The sequence below is a fragment of the Homalodisca vitripennis genome, chromosome 1 (assembly GCF_021130785.1).
Source record: "Homalodisca vitripennis isolate AUS2020 chromosome 1, UT_GWSS_2.1, whole genome shotgun sequence".
In the NCBI taxonomy this organism is placed as follows: Eukaryota; Metazoa; Arthropoda; class Insecta; order Hemiptera; family Cicadellidae; genus Homalodisca; species Homalodisca vitripennis.
In genome coordinates, this window is record NC_060207.1 from 165,933,774 (window position 1) to 165,952,039 (window position 18,266).

The following is an 18,266-nucleotide window of genomic DNA, read 5'->3' on the forward strand; positions in this document are numbered from 1 at the left end:
TTCACGACTATTACCACTATCTGGACTCATTGTTTACAAAAGTCACTAATACAAGACAAGTGTCAACGAAAGCAATGTTAAGACTATTAAAAATTATAGCTATTCAACGCGATGATCAATAGGTGAGCATTCCTTTATTCGCTACCTCTTTTGCTTGAAACACGGGAAGAATGGAAGCGACAGTGAATGGCTGTATTGTATTCGCTGGCTGGGTTACTGATAGACTTGTCATTTAGAACAATTATTAAGCATGTGTCTTGTGTCATACATTTTTTTACCTATTATAGTTTAAGTAGGTACTCATTCTTTTTTTGCATAACTATACTTTTATGGTAATACAAACTTTTTAATTCTCCCTGTAAATAATTAAAAAAAGATTTAATTGTATGAAAATTTAAGAGTGGATTAAATATTGTTTATAAAAAACAGTTTCTATAGAGTGGAAGATATTTTTAACGATATCTAGCTAACTCTTATTCCCATCAAGGGTAGATTGACCTGCAGAAACATTAAGTACGTATAATTTGTTTGTTTAATATAAGAGTATAATTTGTTTTTCATATTTAGACGTCGTAAAACAGCGAAAAAATGTCTGCTATAAAAACGTATGTCGTTTTAGTTTCTCATAAAATTCATCAAAAAATTTTTTTTTTAATTTCAGTTTTAGTAAATATTACTTTTAAAGATTAACAAAAAGTTATGTTGAACAAACAGTATAAAAATAGACTAAAGAAAACGTGATTCTATTTGAATTTTTTTTGGGAGGAGGGGAGATCCGAGATCGATCGCCACCGTTAATACGTCACTATCCTATATACGCAGTAGTGAACATGAATCGGGATTTTATAACCTTTACTTGTCATTTATTTATTAGTCTGTGTCATGGTCTATATGTACTTATCAGCAACAAACTATTTACTCTTTGTATTGAACTATTTATCAGGAAAAGATTGTGTGTAACCTAAATTGAATTAGGTTCCGAATGATTTTGTTGGCAATATTTAGTAAATTAAAAACAATTGATAGCATAATTTTCAGTCAGTTTGACAGTTTCAAGAAGGAGTGTGTATTATAATATGTAAGTTATAACCTTATTCTTCAATCCTAGCACTATACTTTAACATTTTTGTCATAACCAGCTTGTTTTACATGAATTTACAAGTGTAATAAATAATAAAAGTGTATTTTAATACATTACAACGTATTAAAAACGCAATTCTATCAATGTTTTTACTACTTATTTTAAATTGTGTTCTTTTGGATTTATTAGCAACAAGATTGATTTGTTAGTTCTTGTCATAGGTTGACACTGCCAGGTAAGTAGTTAGGCTATGTTCAAGGACATTGAAATAAGAATATAAATCTCTTCTTTGATGATAATAGTATAAACTCATTATTTACAAATGGAGGATTTGAAATGATAACATAATTACAGATATTTGTCGTGAACAACATACTTTGGTAAAATTAATCCTATATGTTTATTCCTGGAGAGACCTTAAGGGTAGGGTATGATAAACGGACCCGTTTTTTATAACGAAATTGGCAAACGATATTACTTAATCATAACCATCAATATAATCAATCGATACTGATTTATTATTTTGAACAATTAACTTAAATAATCTATATCAACAGCTATAAACACTTTCAAATAATACTTGTAATATAATATTTAAATTTTACATAAGTAACATTTGATTATTAAAAATGGCAGTCAATTTTAGAAAACTACATGACATTGCTCTGAAAGATGATGACATGTTTTTCGTGACTTCAACATGTTGGGTTCGTACCGAAAAACCCATTATGTGAAAGTTGTGGGAAAGAAACAACTAGTTAGGCAACTGTGAGAGGAGCAAATATGGTCGTCTTTAGTTTTCCTAATGTTGGTTATAATAATTTATTTCATTACTGAAAAAATTAAATTCATAGTATAATTTAAAACATATTATTGTTATTGAGGACTATAGATACACTTTTATATCGATTGATAGACTAGGATTTGAGATGCGAATATTAGGTATCGATTATTACATTCTTTGATATAATAACTGGGTCCGCTCATCGTACCTTACCCGACCTTAATAAGCGGTGTACACTCATTCTTTGATTGCTATTATCGAACAATTCATTATTATTCAACTTTGATATGTAAAATTCATACACAATGAGTTATAAATTACTGTAACAAGAAGAATCTCGTACATTACAATTTTAAAAACGTAAATTTAACAATAACACTAAAAACCCAAAAAAACCAACTATGGCCTAGACTTATATATCAAAGAAACCTTACAATATTTATAACTTCGCCAGCTTGATATCAATGAGTAACCGCTTTTGTGAAATGGAGGGAAGAATTCTCCCCATGGGTTACCAGGAGCCAAACCTACATGTTGAAGCCACTTTTAAAAACAAATCTCTTCACTTGTGAGAAATATCTTACATATTTTCATCACACTTATCGCCATTTTCAAAGTCTGCAATATTAGTTACTTCTTGTTGTTTATTGTTTACATTAAAATTACTATAACTGATAAGTTTAAATGATATGCTAAGTTAAATAAATTGTAATATTGAATTATTCCTTCAAATCGAACCATTCGATAAAACATCCAAATAACGAGAGTAGGCTACTTATTAAAGTCTACCCTTATTCTTTATGGGTAGAGTACAATAGGCTGTGTACCCAGTTTTTATATCAATAGTTTCAAACAATAGTTTAAGATTGGAACCATTGATAGCTGCAATAAAACAAGCGGCCACCATCACAATCAAAACAATTCTCGTTAAGAAATATCTAAACTATTGAATATAAATACACTTGACTTATAACTTAATTATTCATAGTTAATAGGCTAATTGACAGCTGTTTTTATTTACAAAATAACAATATTGATTATAATTAAGTTAAACAAAGTAAAATTATTTTGGTTACTAGTAGTACCAAAGTTAAAGTTAACCTTAACAAGTGCTCAAGTGATGTTTGGGTACTATCTCGAGGGATGTTAACTATTTTAGCTGTAGTATAATAAGCGGCCACCAACACAATCGGATGATGATTATCGATACTATCAAATAATCACATCTGACATATAGAAATTCTTAATTCATTGTCAGCTGTCTGAGCCACTTAAACATATTGAGAGCTACGATATTTTAGAGGGACTCTAACTTTGGCGGGGCCTTTACCGCCAACGATGAGAATCTGGAAAGGCATGCATTATACATGAATTTCGGACTCCGGTCCTTCGTGATCAGATTGCAGATCTCGAAACGTAGTGTTACTGATTTTTTGTTTCACTGAACAATGGCAAATTTCCGGAAAAATCCTGTTTCCTTCACAATCCATCCATTGTTAAAAATAAACTTCAAACAAAAAATGTATAAGTTATCATACAATATGAAACACTGTGTAAAAATATATTATTTGCATACAATACTAACATGTATACAAAAAGTTGACTAAAAATAAAGTTTTTTGGTATGTCAGTAAAAATATTGTTTTACATACAGACATACACAACATAGTTATATAATAGTAATCCAAAATATATATTATATTAAGTAAGTGCAAATTTATGTCATAGTAAAAAAGAGAAAAAGTAATAGAAGTTGAATTTTAGAAATATAAATAGCTATATTTATGTTAGTATTCTTTTGTAAATTCAATATTGATTTCAAATAGGCTATAATCTAAGCTTTTTATATACTTGCAACTTTGCTCCTGGTGCTAACTATGCAATTACTTTGTAAGTTGGTAAAGTCCTGTGATGAAGTTTATTGGGAAGATAATAACTAAGTTATTGGCAGATTAACTTGAGAAAAAGGTAAGTCGTATACCTTATGTTGTGCATGAAACTTCATTTTTAAATAGGCCCAGATAGGATAGGTGTTCATTGATGTCCATGGCATTTGCTGAGCGCCCTTCAAATTTACGGATCCAGTGATTATAAACTATTGTTTTATCATATTAAACAAAGTATGCCTGTTATTCATAATACTATGCATAAGATTGCCACACCACATGTTGGCATAGCAAGCTTTGCTGAGGTTGCATGCAAAGTTTCAAGTTTTACCTCTTTTTTATATTTTAAGGCTGTGATTTACTACATTACATGACAAAATGCAATTGTATTTAGTTTACTTAATTAAAAAACAAACACTACAATATTAATTGAATTTTACAGAGTACTAAGTTTGTTTCCAAATTTATTTATTCTGCGATTTTCTTTTTGCCATCATGGTTACTCATAAGACCCATGTAAAAATTTTCACTTACACATGGTCAAATTCCTTGAAGTGACATGTACCATCATCAAACTCAATGTTGCCTATATATTAAAGAAGCTTCTAAATTAATATGAATGTTTAAAACTGTTACAAATTTAACATTTTAATCAACTCTTTATTTTTCAGTGCTTCCTGTATCCAACATGCCTGTGTCAGTAAAGAAACTACATATTGCCAAGGGACTAAGTGAACTCAAAGAGAAGAATTCAATAGCAAACATGTCAAACATTTTATCAAATAATGAATCTGATAAAATAGTTCAGTAAGTAGTCTAATCAGTCTTTTTACTAATAAAATGTTAAGCCCAGATAATGTTTTAAATCAACCATGAATTTTCACGGTTAAAATAATATTGGTTTAAAAAGTAAAATTAATTTTCATAACAATTACCAAAACAAACACACACATGCCAAAACAATAGTAATACTGAAAAATTAAAGAGTGAAATAATATAAATTATATGTACATAAAAAACATAATATGAGAATAAAATGTAACCTACAATGCAATTCCAACTTTTAGACTTCGTTATAGGTTCTAATTTTCAGACATTTTCTATCATTAAATGTTACAAGTCATAGAAGAGGAATCTGCCTTTTTCTTCAGGTGTAAAAAACTATAATATATAGAGAAGCAAACACAAATAAATATATGACAACAGATTTGTCAAAGCCAACTTTTAGCTCAGTTTGGCGAGTAAATCACCATATAGTGATTTGTTGAATAGTGATATGACACCTGAAGAAGAAACATATTTTTCTAACTTCTGGATCTGTATAAATATGTTTTCTTGTTATTTTTATATCTGTAAATATTTATATACAATTTCTGAAGAAGTATACTTAGATATATGAACATTTAAAAAGTTTAACCATATTTGGTGTTTTATTTGTGTTTGAAATAATAATTTATAAATAAGTAACTTTTGGCATTAACCTTAAGATTGTGTATATTTTTAAAATTTGATTTAATATATACTTTTTGTCTTATCAGTTTTTTCCAGTAATTTCATCACATTAGAATCATATACAGGGTGATTCATGAAGTTCTCCCCCCACTTCTACAGCACATTGTACTAGTAAAAATAATGAAAAAATGTTATATAAACATAGGTCCGAAAACGCTTCGTTAGCGAGTTACAGCTAGCGAAAGATTTCGCCTGAATTCCTGGGTAAAGAGTAAAATAAAGCCATACTGAACTTTTGGAAAGGTTAATTATGTAAGAAATATCATGGATTCTTATGTATTTTTACCTGATAAAGCTAATAAAATAGGTTTCAGAACTGTACCTGTAGTAGTTTTTGAGGGATTCAGGGTTAAATGCAAAAAATTGGGGCACGAAACAATGTTTTTTTAAGTTTGATGTACAATAACTTTGTTAAATTGGTAATAAATACATAAAATCAACAAACATTAATTGTAGAGAATTTAATTCTGAGAAAATTGATATAATCAAAGTCTAAAATAAAACAGAAATAAGTACCAAAAAATCGATTTTATTCAGTATAATACATTACTAGTTTTAAGCAAAATTAATCAGGTTGGGCCAACCGTACGCACCTTTTTATAATAGATGTTCGAAAATGAGGCCATCATTATCAATACATTTTGCAGCACGTGTATTGCTTTTGTTGCGTTTCTTAATTTTTCAGGACTTCCCTGTATCTGCACAGCCGAATCCATAATACGGGCAATTAATTCATCACGAGAATTCACTTTTGTCTTGTATACAATGTCTTTCATCCATCCCCAGATGCAATAATCCAATGGAGATAGATCTGGTGATCTTGGTGGCCAAGGGTGAGGCCCTCCACGACCAATCCAGTGTCCAGGAAATTGATGATTTAAGTAAGCAGAAACGGCACGTGAAAAGTGGGGAGGTGCTCCGTCATGCTGGAAGTACAAAATAATTTTGTCTGAGATGTAAAGGAACATTCTCTAACAGATGCGGCAACTCTTCTTGAAGGAAATGCAAATAGAACTCAGCATTTAGGCGTCCAGGTAATATGAAAGGTTCAATCAGCCGATTGTGCAAAAGGCCACACCAGACATTGACGCTAAATCGGTGTTGAAAGTTCTGTTCAACTACCTCATGTGGATTTTCTTCTGCCCATGAGTGTTCATTGTGCAAGTTATTGACACCATCCCGAGTGAATTGTGCCTCATCCGTAAACAAAATACGCTTGTAGAGTTGATTATTAATATTCAAAAAGTTGCAAAACTCCAAGCGAAGCGGACCATCCCCTAGCTGTAGATGTTGAACCTTTTGTTTATGAAACGGATAAAATTTGTTTCGATTAAGTGACCTCCACACCGTTGACTGCGAAACTCCTATCCGCCTAGAAATACGTCGTGTACTTACACCTGGACTGCGATGAAAACAGCATTAATAACAATATCATCATCAAGTTGGACAGCTCGTTCATAATTGGTTCTAGTATTTGGTAGTGATCCTGTTTTCCGAAGAGTACGAAAAGTTCCTGAAATTGTTTTGGTATCTGGAATCCTCCTATTAGGGTAACGTAGTTCATATTCTTCTACAGCAGCTCTAGCATTACCATTACAGTAACCCAAAATAAAAACCATATCAGCGTATTCCTCTGATGTAAATAAGTAAGGCATTTTTTCACTGAATAAACAATCGAATTATAACTCACAGAAAAATTGCATTTAATAACACGATTCACAGAACCCGATCTCCTGCTGTAGCTTGCAAAACACCACTAATACACAGTTCTAACGTAACAGTACAGAATACCATTGTTGATCAGCTGTTATTCGTGCGTTACCAACTTAGAAATTATTAAAACAAAAAACTGCATTTCGATGGCTAGTAAACAATAATGGGAAAATGTTTGCTTCATTTATTTTCGAACATTTGATGTAAATTTTTATTAAAAAAAAAAAATACAACGTAATAAAACATGATATTTTTATTTACAAACAAATTTATTTAACAGTTAATCTTGTTTTCTCAATTTATCTCATCATTAAGGAACAAATATTTTGTTTTTGTTTTATTTTAACTAAATACCGTACGGCATTTCTTTACAGCTAGTAATGTATTATACTGAATAAAATCGATTTTTTGGTACTTATTTCTGTTTCATTTTAGACTTTGATTATATCAATTTTCTCAGAATTAAATTCTTTACAATTAATGTTTGTTGATTTTATGTATTTATTACCAATTTAACAAAGTTATTGTACATCAAACTTAAAAAAACATTGTTTCGTGCCCCAATTTTTTGCATTTAACCCTGATTCCTCAAAAACTACTACAGGTACAGTTCTGAAACCTATTTTGTTAACTTTATCAGGTAAAAATACACAAGAATCCACGATATTTCTTACTTAATTAACCTTTCCAAAAGTTCAGTATGGCTTTATTTTACTCTTTACCCAGGAATTTAGGCGAAATCTTTCGCTAGCTGTAACTCGCTAACGAAGCGTTTTCGGACCTATGTTTATATAACATTTTTTCATTATTTTTACTAGTACAATGTGCTGTAGAAGTGGGGGGAGAACTTCATGAATCACCCTGTATAATGTTCTCTGTTGTAATTTCTTGAAACAGAGCGTTTAACTTTTTTGTGTTTATTCTTGGTAGATTAAGCTTATCCATTTAAACCTAGTATATTATGTTTCACAGAGCATTGGCTAAATTAATTCTTATCCAATAAAATTGCTTGTACATCAGTGGCTTCATTCTCTAGAACAGAGGATATTAGGGGTGAATGAAGATGGGAATGGCAGTGAATGCGTGAAGTGATCTGTGCAAGTTTACTAAAGAAATGATATTTGTGCACTATGGTGTACAGGTAATTGGCCCTGTTTCCATTTTTATTTATGTATTTATCGGCCACCAGAGTCTAACCAAGAATATTTTGATTTTTCCATAAATTAGTTATCATAGGTACATAAATTGGGTTCTGGGAACCTACTTGAAATCGTAATAACGCAATTTTAAAAGTACTTATAAAGATGAGTTTTATTTGCCTTTAGAACTCAATAAAATTTTTTTTTCACATTCAGATCAAAACTAACTCCCTAAAACAAGTCTTTTTGCTAAACCGAATCTTCACAGTACGAGTTACACTGAGTAGTACGTATTAAAACCTTTATAGTACTAAATTAATCTTTTATAATGTATATTTCACATCATCAGTGACATGTGTTATGTAGGAAATGATGTCTTTGGTATAAGTCTAGTCGTGAAACCCACCTCTGCCACAACACTGTACATGAGTCGTGTGAATTAAGGTCGGTATCGACAGTGCGAGGCTGCTCGCTGCGAATGCCTCGTGCCATCTGCCTCAGGGTGAGCTCTTCAGCTAGCAGCTAGGTTGTAACCACGAGTGCTCAATGCGAGCACGCGAACCACCCGCATTTGTAGTGAAGATAGTCAGGACAATATGGTTTTTTTTCTAGAAATGTGCAAGTGTCTGTCGCTGCTTTTATTGTGATGGTGACGATTATTAGGAAAAAACAACAGGAAAAGCGACGTAAACCCCGTTGGTGGGTCAAAAAGATTTATTGAAATCAGTTCGAATATGGGAACAGACTCCTAGAAGACGTGAGGTTCGAAGAAGACGTTCCAAATTTCTTGCGAATGTCCAAGCAAGATTTTGAACATTTAATTACATTGATAGAACCTGCCGTGAAGAAACGTGACACGTACATGTGAAGTGCTATTACCACCAAGGTAAGATTAGCTGTTACTCTGAGATTGTTAGCTACTGGAGACTCATTTACAAGTTTGCAATACCACTTTCGTAAATTCAAACATCGAATATCTGTGATTATTCCAGAAGTATGTGATCCATACATACAAACATACCTGATCCTGTAACTTGACTTTTCTTTTCCCTTGACCTTTCACGTCGGTAAGACTCCAACAGAGTCATCTTCTTTTTCAGATCTTTCACTGAAACATTCATTGACTGTGATATTTCGCGCCACAAGTCTTCTCTCTTGTTTTTATTATAATATTCAGGGTGTTTCGAGTCCTACAGTAAACGTTTGTCTGATAATTTCATGATTATCCATGATGACAGTGTGGAAATTTGTTGGTTTACAGTGCAGAATTGTGTCTTGTATGGTGCAAGGCAGACAGCGCAGGTATCCACTTGACGCACAGCTCGGAGCGAGGCACCTTTGAGCACTGCTCTAAAACCGACAAGCACACGGCTCACCTCACATTGTGCGACGGGAACGCCTCATAGCGAGCAACCCCAGTATCCACAGTCCGAGGCAAAGCCGAGCATTCGCCACGAGGCATTGGCAGCGAGCAGCCTCGCACTGTCGATACCGGCCTTTACTGTCTTTTGCACCAATTAGTTGCGATCACGTTTTTGGTCAAAACAGTGTTGCGATTTATATTTAAGTGTTTACAAAATACAGTCTGTACAGTAGCTGTAGCAAAAACTTAAAGTTGTTTAATTACGCTCGTGTTTTTTTTTTTCTAATTTTCATCTATCATTGTTAAGTATTATTTTGTAACTACCATTGATACTGTAGTAGTGAATAACTAAACTATGTTTTCCATTAATATATGAGTTATATTACTAATCCTATTACAGTAGTAATGTACTGTATACTATTTGACTGTTAATGTACTATTTGAGACAAAACTTGTGGTGAGAGTTGGTCCAAAACACCCTTGCTGTAAAGGAGTTTTAAAACAGTAATTCTTTATGTCCTTGAAAGGACGACTTGAAGTCTACACAGCCTTGGTAGTAGGAATTCAATTAGAAGAATCCCTTAGTAATAGAATGTCTCCCATGAACTCACTTGAGACGCCTGCTATCGAGGTTCTACTGTATTATAAACAACAATCTTAAAAGAGATTTCTGTAACATTTTAGAATCATACAACTTCACTGTAAATTTAATAAACCGATGACAACTACATTTAATATTCGAATTTGCAAGATAAAATATTCACCAATTTTAAAGTTATTAATGCAAAAACCATTCTAACTTATCTGTTACAGTTAGTAACAATACAGTAAAATTCAACTAAACTAGATAAACCTAAACAGTTAGATTTCAAAACATGAGTTTCCTCAAAACCCAATATTAATTAACAATAAATTCATGATTTTGTTGAAAATAAAATTGGATTGATTTGCTTTAGTTCAATCACTAGTGTTAATTTAAAAATACCACCTCTCAACAAATTGGTTAATGTTATATTTTGAATCATAAGTTCTGTTCATATTAAAAAGAAGAAAACCTTCTAAAAAGAATGTTTATCACCATGAGTAAGTGTTAAAAGAGAACAACTGCAAATTATTAAAAATGTTCAAAAGCATTGGAACTGCCAAAAGGAGGCACAAAAGTGACTTTATATTTGGGGATGGCTCTAGTAGTAAAATCAAAACTTTATGAGATGTGGTGAAAAAACTGGTGTATTTAAACCACAAAATGGTATTCAGAAGTTTGTCTACAATCATTATAAGTATGATAAACCAAACGGCAATATCTTCATGTTTCAATTCTTAGTAATCAACTGCATCACTAAGACAAAATCTTATTCGAGACCTTGAATTGGCAAAACATTTTTTTTTTTAAACATGCTATATAATCTTAACACTATTGTTAGTTTATCATTTTTAACAGAATATGAAGTTAACAAAATTAAGTACTTTTAACACTTTTACTGCCACCTCCTAATTTTGACAACTTTCTTACTCTGCCGCCTGTTTTAATGATTTTTAAATGAAATTTGTTTTGACCAATTATAAAAAAGCCGTGGAACTTACATTTTTGTAAAGCTGAGTTCTTTCTCTTCTTCATAAATGCTCATGCATAAATATAGTATTAACATGAAGAAGAGATCAGGTTGCAGATCTCGAAACGTAGTGTTTCTGATTTTTTGTTTCACTAAACGATGGCAAATGTCTGGAAAAATTCTGTTTCCTTCACAACTTTTCTTGTTGAAGAAATTCCTCACATTCTTAATTAATCAAATCACATATCTAGTCAACCTATCCCCTATCCTTTGAGAAAGATGTTTTTTCTACTTTATTGAAATATGCTATTTTAAAGCCTTTATTTAAGAGAAAGGAAATAACTTTCCCTGATAATTACAGACTTTTTTGTACCCTTTCAAAAGTCTTTGAGAAGGTCTGATTTGTTCTGAGTCAACTGACTGATCATCTTGAATGCAATCTTGTCAAATACGTGTGGATATGGTTATAGAGAAGAGGAAAGCAGAAGTTCTTCCATTTTTAGTTTTTTAGATGGTGAGTCATTGTCAGTGAATGGTCTGTGATTTGTCCCAAACCTTTCACCTAACTATATATAAATCCCCAGTGGCACCAATCATCATATTCCATCGCCAAAGTTCATTATGATTGCATCAAATAATCAATCATGAATATCCAATGTTTGTGGCTTAACATTTCAAGTTCTTGTATATATATTGTTTCTTTCTTCATTAATTTCACTCTTGGAGAAAATTTTAATTACTATGTTACTTTTACAGTCTGGTGGAAGTGACAAAAAAGCTATACGATTCCGCATTAGCTGAACTAAATGAAGCCGAAAAAGATGAAGAGAAGACATTTATATATCTCTTTAGGTACATGGAGTTGTGGACATCTGTAATTTTCAAATCTGAAGAATACTTAAAACATCAAAAATATTACAAGGAGATATATGGTGATAATATAAAGAAAGTTTTTGAACTATTAGAGAAATATACAGAAAAACTTCAACTAAGGTAAGGATTAATCCTGTTCTCTGACAAATATAAAATACATTTTTAATCCATCTATGAGTTACTCATGAAAATAGTTTAATATTTTTATCACTTCCTATACACAGGTTTTATTTATTCTTTCTAAACAAGGAAATAAATGTGTTTATTTACTGCTTATGCATTATTATAATTTTGCTTCCTATTTCACAATTAATATTTTACCATAATTTAGTTGTACTCTATTATTTTATCCAATATTTCAAAATCTACTATTATTTATTAATAATTAAATTTGCTCTTGTTTTCAAGGGGCAGTGACTAATTTGTTATAATATCCTTGAAAATTTTTCTTGATGATGATTTGTTTTATCCATATTAAATGGTATCGTGCACAATAGTGTCAGTACTGTAGATAATTTGGATATTAATAAGAATCTACATCCAATAATATATTTCGAGTTACAGAAAAAAACCTTGATGATTTTTGTGTTTTTAAAAATTTAAAGTTGATTTCAGGGAGTTTTGGTAGAAGAATGGCAGAATTGTGAATGACATGAAAAGTCATCTTCTTTTTCAGTCTTTTTATTGGATACAAAATAATATTTCAGGATACGAAGAACTTATCACTTGCTAATTAATAAAAGTACAAATTCAATAAGGAATGCTTTCTGTAAGAATGCTCTGCAAGAATGAGTTTTATGTTGTAGTTCAATGTCTAACCAAGAAATTTGTCTAAGCGTCATTGAAGCCTATCACTCAATAGGCTGATACAATTCCTTTGCATAGAACAACTTGACAATCAAATGAAATATAGATTTGAAATTTAGCATGCAATCTCTGTAAAGCCCGTTACATGACATGGAGTTTGATAACTTCTACCTTGTCATAATTAAATTAAAACATTAATTTGTATAGATAAAGACTAAGGGCTTGGGAGTTACCTAAGGAACTTTTTTCTTTCATCTTGCATTTTAAGTTTTAGTCATCGTTACTGATGCGGTTATCATTAATACATAACTTTCATTGTTTCTTTCCTGTGCATGACTAGAGTTCCTGGCCTTAGCTTCACATCACTATTTAAACATGTTTAAGTTTTAGTCATCGTTACTGATGCGGTTATCATTAATACATAACTTTCATTGTTTCTTTCCTGTGCATGACTAGAGTTCCTGGCCTTAGCTTCACATCACTATTTAAACATGTTTAAGTTTTAGTCATCGTTACTGATGCGGTTATCATTAATACATAACTTTCATTGTTTCTTTCCTGTGCATGACTAGAGTTCCTGGCCTTAGCTTCACATCACTATTTAAACATGTTTAAGTTTTAGTCATCGTTACTGATGCGGTTATCATTAATACATAACTTTCATTGTTTCTTTCCTGTGCATGACTAGAGTTCCTGGCCTTAGCTTCACATCACTATTTAAACATGTTTAAGTTTTAGTCATCGTTACTGATGCGGTTATCATTAATACATAACTTTCATTGTTTCTTTCCTGTGCATGACTAGAGTTCCTGGCCTTAGCTTCACATCACTATTTAAACATGTTTAAGTTTTAGTCATCGTTACTGATGCGGTTATCATTAATACATAACTTTCATTGTTTCTTTCCTGTGCATGACTAGAGTTCCTGGCCTTAGCTTCACATCACTATTTAAAACATGTTTAAGTTTTAGTCATCGTTACTGATGCGGTTATCATTAATACATAACTTTCATTGTTTCTTTCCTGTGCATGACTAGAGTTCCTGGCCTTAGCTTCACATCACTATTTAAACATGTTTAAGTTTTAGTCATCGTTACTGATGCGGTTATCATTAATACATAACTTTCATTGTTTCTTTCCTGTGCATGACTAGAGTTCCTGGCCTTAGCTTCACATCACTATTTAAACATGTTTAAGTTTTAGTCATCGTTACTGATGCGGTTATCATTAATACATAACTTTCATTGTTTCTTTCCTGTGCATGACTAGAGTTCCTGGCCTTAGCTTCACATCACTATTTAAACATGTTTAAGTTTTAGTCATCGTTACTGATGCGGTTATCATTAATACATAACTTTCATTGTTTCTTTCCTGTGCATGACTAGAGTTCCTGGCCTTAGCTTCACATCACTATTTAAACATGTTTAAGTTTTAGTCATCGTTACTGATGCGGTTATCATTAATACATAACTTTCATTGTTTCTTTCCTGTGCATGACTAGAGTTCCTGGCCTTAGCTTCACATCACTATTTAAACATGTTTAAGTTTTAGTCATCGTTACTGATGCGGTTATCATTAATACATAACTTTCATTGTTTCTTTCCTGTGCATGACTAGAGTTCCTGGCCTTAGCTTCACATCACTATTTCATGTTTAAGTCATCGTTACTGATGCGGTTATCATTAATACATAACTTTCATTGTTTCTTTCCTGTGCATGACTAGAGGCCTTAGCTTCACATCACTATTTAAACATGTTTAAGTTTTAGTCATCGTTACTGATGCGGTTATCATTAATACATAACTTTCATTGTTTCTTTCCTGTGCATGACTAGAGTTGCATGTTTAAGTTTTAGTCATCGTTACTGATGCGGTTATCATTAATACATAACTTTCATTGTTTCTTTCCTGTGCATGACTAGATGAGCTTCACATCATGTTTAAGTTTTAGTCATCGTTACTGATGCGGCATAACTTTCATTGTTTCTTTCTGTGCATGACTAGAGTTCCTGGCCTTAGCTTCACATCACTATTTAAACATGTTTAAGTTTTAGTCATCGTTACTGATGCGGTTATCATTAATACATAACTTTCATTGTTTCTTTCCTGTGCATGACTAGAGTTCCTGGCCTTAGCTTCACATCACTATTTAAACATGTTTAAGTTTTAGTCATCGTTACTGATGCGGTTATCATTAATACATAACTTTCATTGTTTCTTTCCTGTGCATGACTAGAGTTCCTGGCCTTAGCTTCACATCACTATTTAAACATGTTTAAGCTGTGTATTATAAGATATACTATACTATAAGATATTTCAGTATTACTTTGAAAATAATAATTTTACTTATTCATAGTTGAACATTTGTAAAGGTTTACCAATACTTTTTAAAACCTAAAACTAATCCACGAGTAGGTTTACTATGTAATATTGTTTACTGTATTGATTTTAGGTATGCTGAATTGAATGAAAGTGTGGAAGAAGACAGTGGCAAAGTCACATATGATTTATCATCATATAAACTGGAGTCCAGTATTACCATGAAAAAAAAGAAAATAGAAATCAAGGATGCTAAAGATAACCCAGTTATCAATGGTGGTAAAAACCACATTTTCATTCAGGATAAAGGCTTTCGAGACAAAGATAATCACAAACAAGAGATATCAGATACAAACAATGATTTGAATTACGTTGGTTAGTAAATTCTGTAATTTTTTATAGTGTAACAAATAATTACATTGAAAAGTAAATTTTAATAATGCCATTTTTCAGGTATCTTCACCAGTTTTCAATTTTGGCTTTGTAAAGTATCGAACCTATGGCTTTTTCATGTTTATACTACAAAAACAAAGTACAAAGTATTTAATACAATTCAGTAAAATCATATGATTAATTTTATTATAATACACATCTGCTTTGGGAGTGATGGAAGGACAACTCTTTAACGACTGACTTCTCGCCACAGCCATCTGAGATAGAAATCAAGAAATCTTTATTGTCTGTAAGCACTTGACAATGCAATGGACAACGTCACTTTTTCTTATATCTAAAAGGCCTACTCCTATCACACCTTTAAAATCCTATAATACAAGTGTAATGATTAGACAGTAAGTCAAAGTAAATGTTATATATACATGGTAGTTGTGAATAACGCCACAATTTGGTCATTAAAAAGAAAATAAAAGTAAAAATGGTTTTAGCAGCATCTCGTTAAATATAAAACATATCCAAAACATTATATATATATATATATATATATATATATATATATATATATATATAGAATAAATTAAATAGTAAATAAAAACAATAAATATATAACAATAAAACAAATAAAAAGTAACAATAAATAGATAACAATGCAACAAATAGAAATTTACAATAAAATAGGTTTAACAACAATAAATAAATAACAGTAGATATAACTATTAACAAAAACATAACTAATAAAAAATTAAAGTACTAATATCACAGGTTAAGTAGCCATTTAAAGAATAAAATGTATTATCAACAAGCCAATTACTCACAACACTTTTAAATCTACTAATGGACACATTCCATGCTTTTTCAGGAAGTTTATTAAAAAGTTTAATCTTCATATAGATAAAAGTGCCTTTGGTTTTCTCCAATCGAACATTCATCTGTTCAAGCATATATTTTTTTCTTGTACAGTAGGAGTGTATTTCTTGTCTACTAATAAAACTGTCTAATTGTTCTTTGATATTAAGTAAAGTACAATAAATATACAGGGATGGAAGTGTCATAATTCTAAATTTTTTAAAAATTGGGACACAAGAAACTCTATTGCCAACATTTGCAATAATTCTAATTACTTTCTTTTGCCAAATGAAAGCAGTTTTAGCACTAGTACTATTCCCCCAAAGTGTTACACCATATCTGAGCTGGGAATGGTAAAAGGCATAATATGCTGTGATTAACATTTCACTACTGATACTATACTTTAGTTTCCTGATAAGGTATGTAACCCTAGCTAATTTTTTACAAAGAAAACTTACATGTGCATCCCAATTTAATCGATTATCCATGTATATTCCTAATAGCCTAATAGGTTCTGTGTACTTACTATCAAAGACACAGTTTCCATCAAGAGTAAAAATTAAATTTTCTGTTTTACTATTATTTACCACCAGTAGGTTGGCTTTAAACCACTTAATAGCTTCAGTCATTGCCTGCTCCTGTTCTAAAATTAAAGTTTCCAGATGTTTATTGCTATTTAAAACAGTTGTATCATCTGCATATAGAACAGACCTACAAGGCATATTAAATGAAAAATCATTTATTGCTACTATAAACAGAAAAGAACCAAGTACTGAGCCTTGTGGTACTTCTTGTAAAACATTTTGGAAACCAGATACATCTTTATTTTGTGAAACCATCTGCTTCCTATTTTGTAAATATGATGAAAATAAACTTAATTCATTATTTTTTATGCCATAAAAATGTAACTTTTTTACAAGCAGGTCATGAGGAGTACAATCAAAAGCTTTACTTAAGTCAATTAAGGTAGTAGATGTCATCATTTTGTTTTCAAAATTCAGAATAACCTGTTCTGTTACAGTTTCAACCGCTTTTACTGTGTTTAAACATGGGAGAAAACCAAATTGGTCCGGACAAAAAAGATTATTTACAACAAAAAAGTTATACAATTGTTCTTTGATACAAAACTCAAATATTTTACTAAGAATAGGAACTAATGAGATTGGTCGATAGCTAGAGGGGTCAGTCCTATCTCCTTTTTTAAAAATTGGCACTACTTTTGTTACTTTTAATGCTTGAGGAAATGTTCCTTGGTCTAGCATCTTGTTAAATAAATAAGTAACTGGCTCTAATATTATGTCAATGATGTCTTTCATAATTTCATTTGAAAAACCATAATAATCCTCACTTTTTGAGGTACTCAACCTAGATGTACAATATAAAACATCATTTCTTTCAATATTTTTCCATTTAAAATAATTTTTTAATACACCCTTATTTCTTATGTACTTTTCTAAATATTTAAGAGCAAGGTTATTGTCATTCTGCTGGTCAGAAGTGTTAATAATATTAGAAGGTGAAAGTGTAAAGAAGTGATTAAAAGTCCTAGAATCAATAAAAGTTTCATGATTTTTTTCTTCAACCTTGTTTCTGTATTAATTATTTTTCAAGCAGCTTTACATTTATTTTTTGAATTGGTAATATATTTCTCATTGAATAATTTTTTCTGTCTTTTAATTTCAGATCAATACAGATTTTTTGCTCTTGTATACACATTTTTACATTGTAGTTCATGAACTGTACCCTTACTGTTCTTAAGCTTACCATACAATGCAACTACTATTTTCCTAATGTTTTCCAATTCTTTTGTATACCATTTACTACTTAACCTATTAGTATTGTCACTATTGCCTAATTTAATATCTTTAAAAGGACAGCACACATTAAAAGTGCTTGTCAATACAAAGTTAAAATAATCAAATGCTGCATCTACATTAGTAAAACGTTGTAGCTGTGACCAGTCTACATGAGTCAAATTTTCCCTAAAATTTTTAATAG

General features: G+C 31.1%; 1 protein-coding gene across 1 annotated transcript in view; it reads left to right on the forward strand.

Annotated features, from left to right (window-relative positions):
* Positions 1–833: 833 nt before the first annotated feature.
* LOC124352672 (ubiquitin carboxyl-terminal hydrolase 8-like) overlaps positions 834–18,266 on the forward strand; it is an 88,062-nt gene continuing 70,629 nt past the window's right edge. Inside the window, exons 1-4 of the mRNA XM_046802251.1 lie at positions 834–1,078; positions 4,423–4,558; positions 11,788–12,024; positions 15,163–15,404. Of these exons, the coding sequence (XP_046658207.1) occupies positions 4,440–4,558; positions 11,788–12,024; positions 15,163–15,404 (598 nt within the window). The 5' untranslated portion in view covers positions 834–1,078; positions 4,423–4,439. The remainder of the gene's footprint in view (positions 1,079–4,422; positions 4,559–11,787; positions 12,025–15,162; positions 15,405–18,266) is intronic.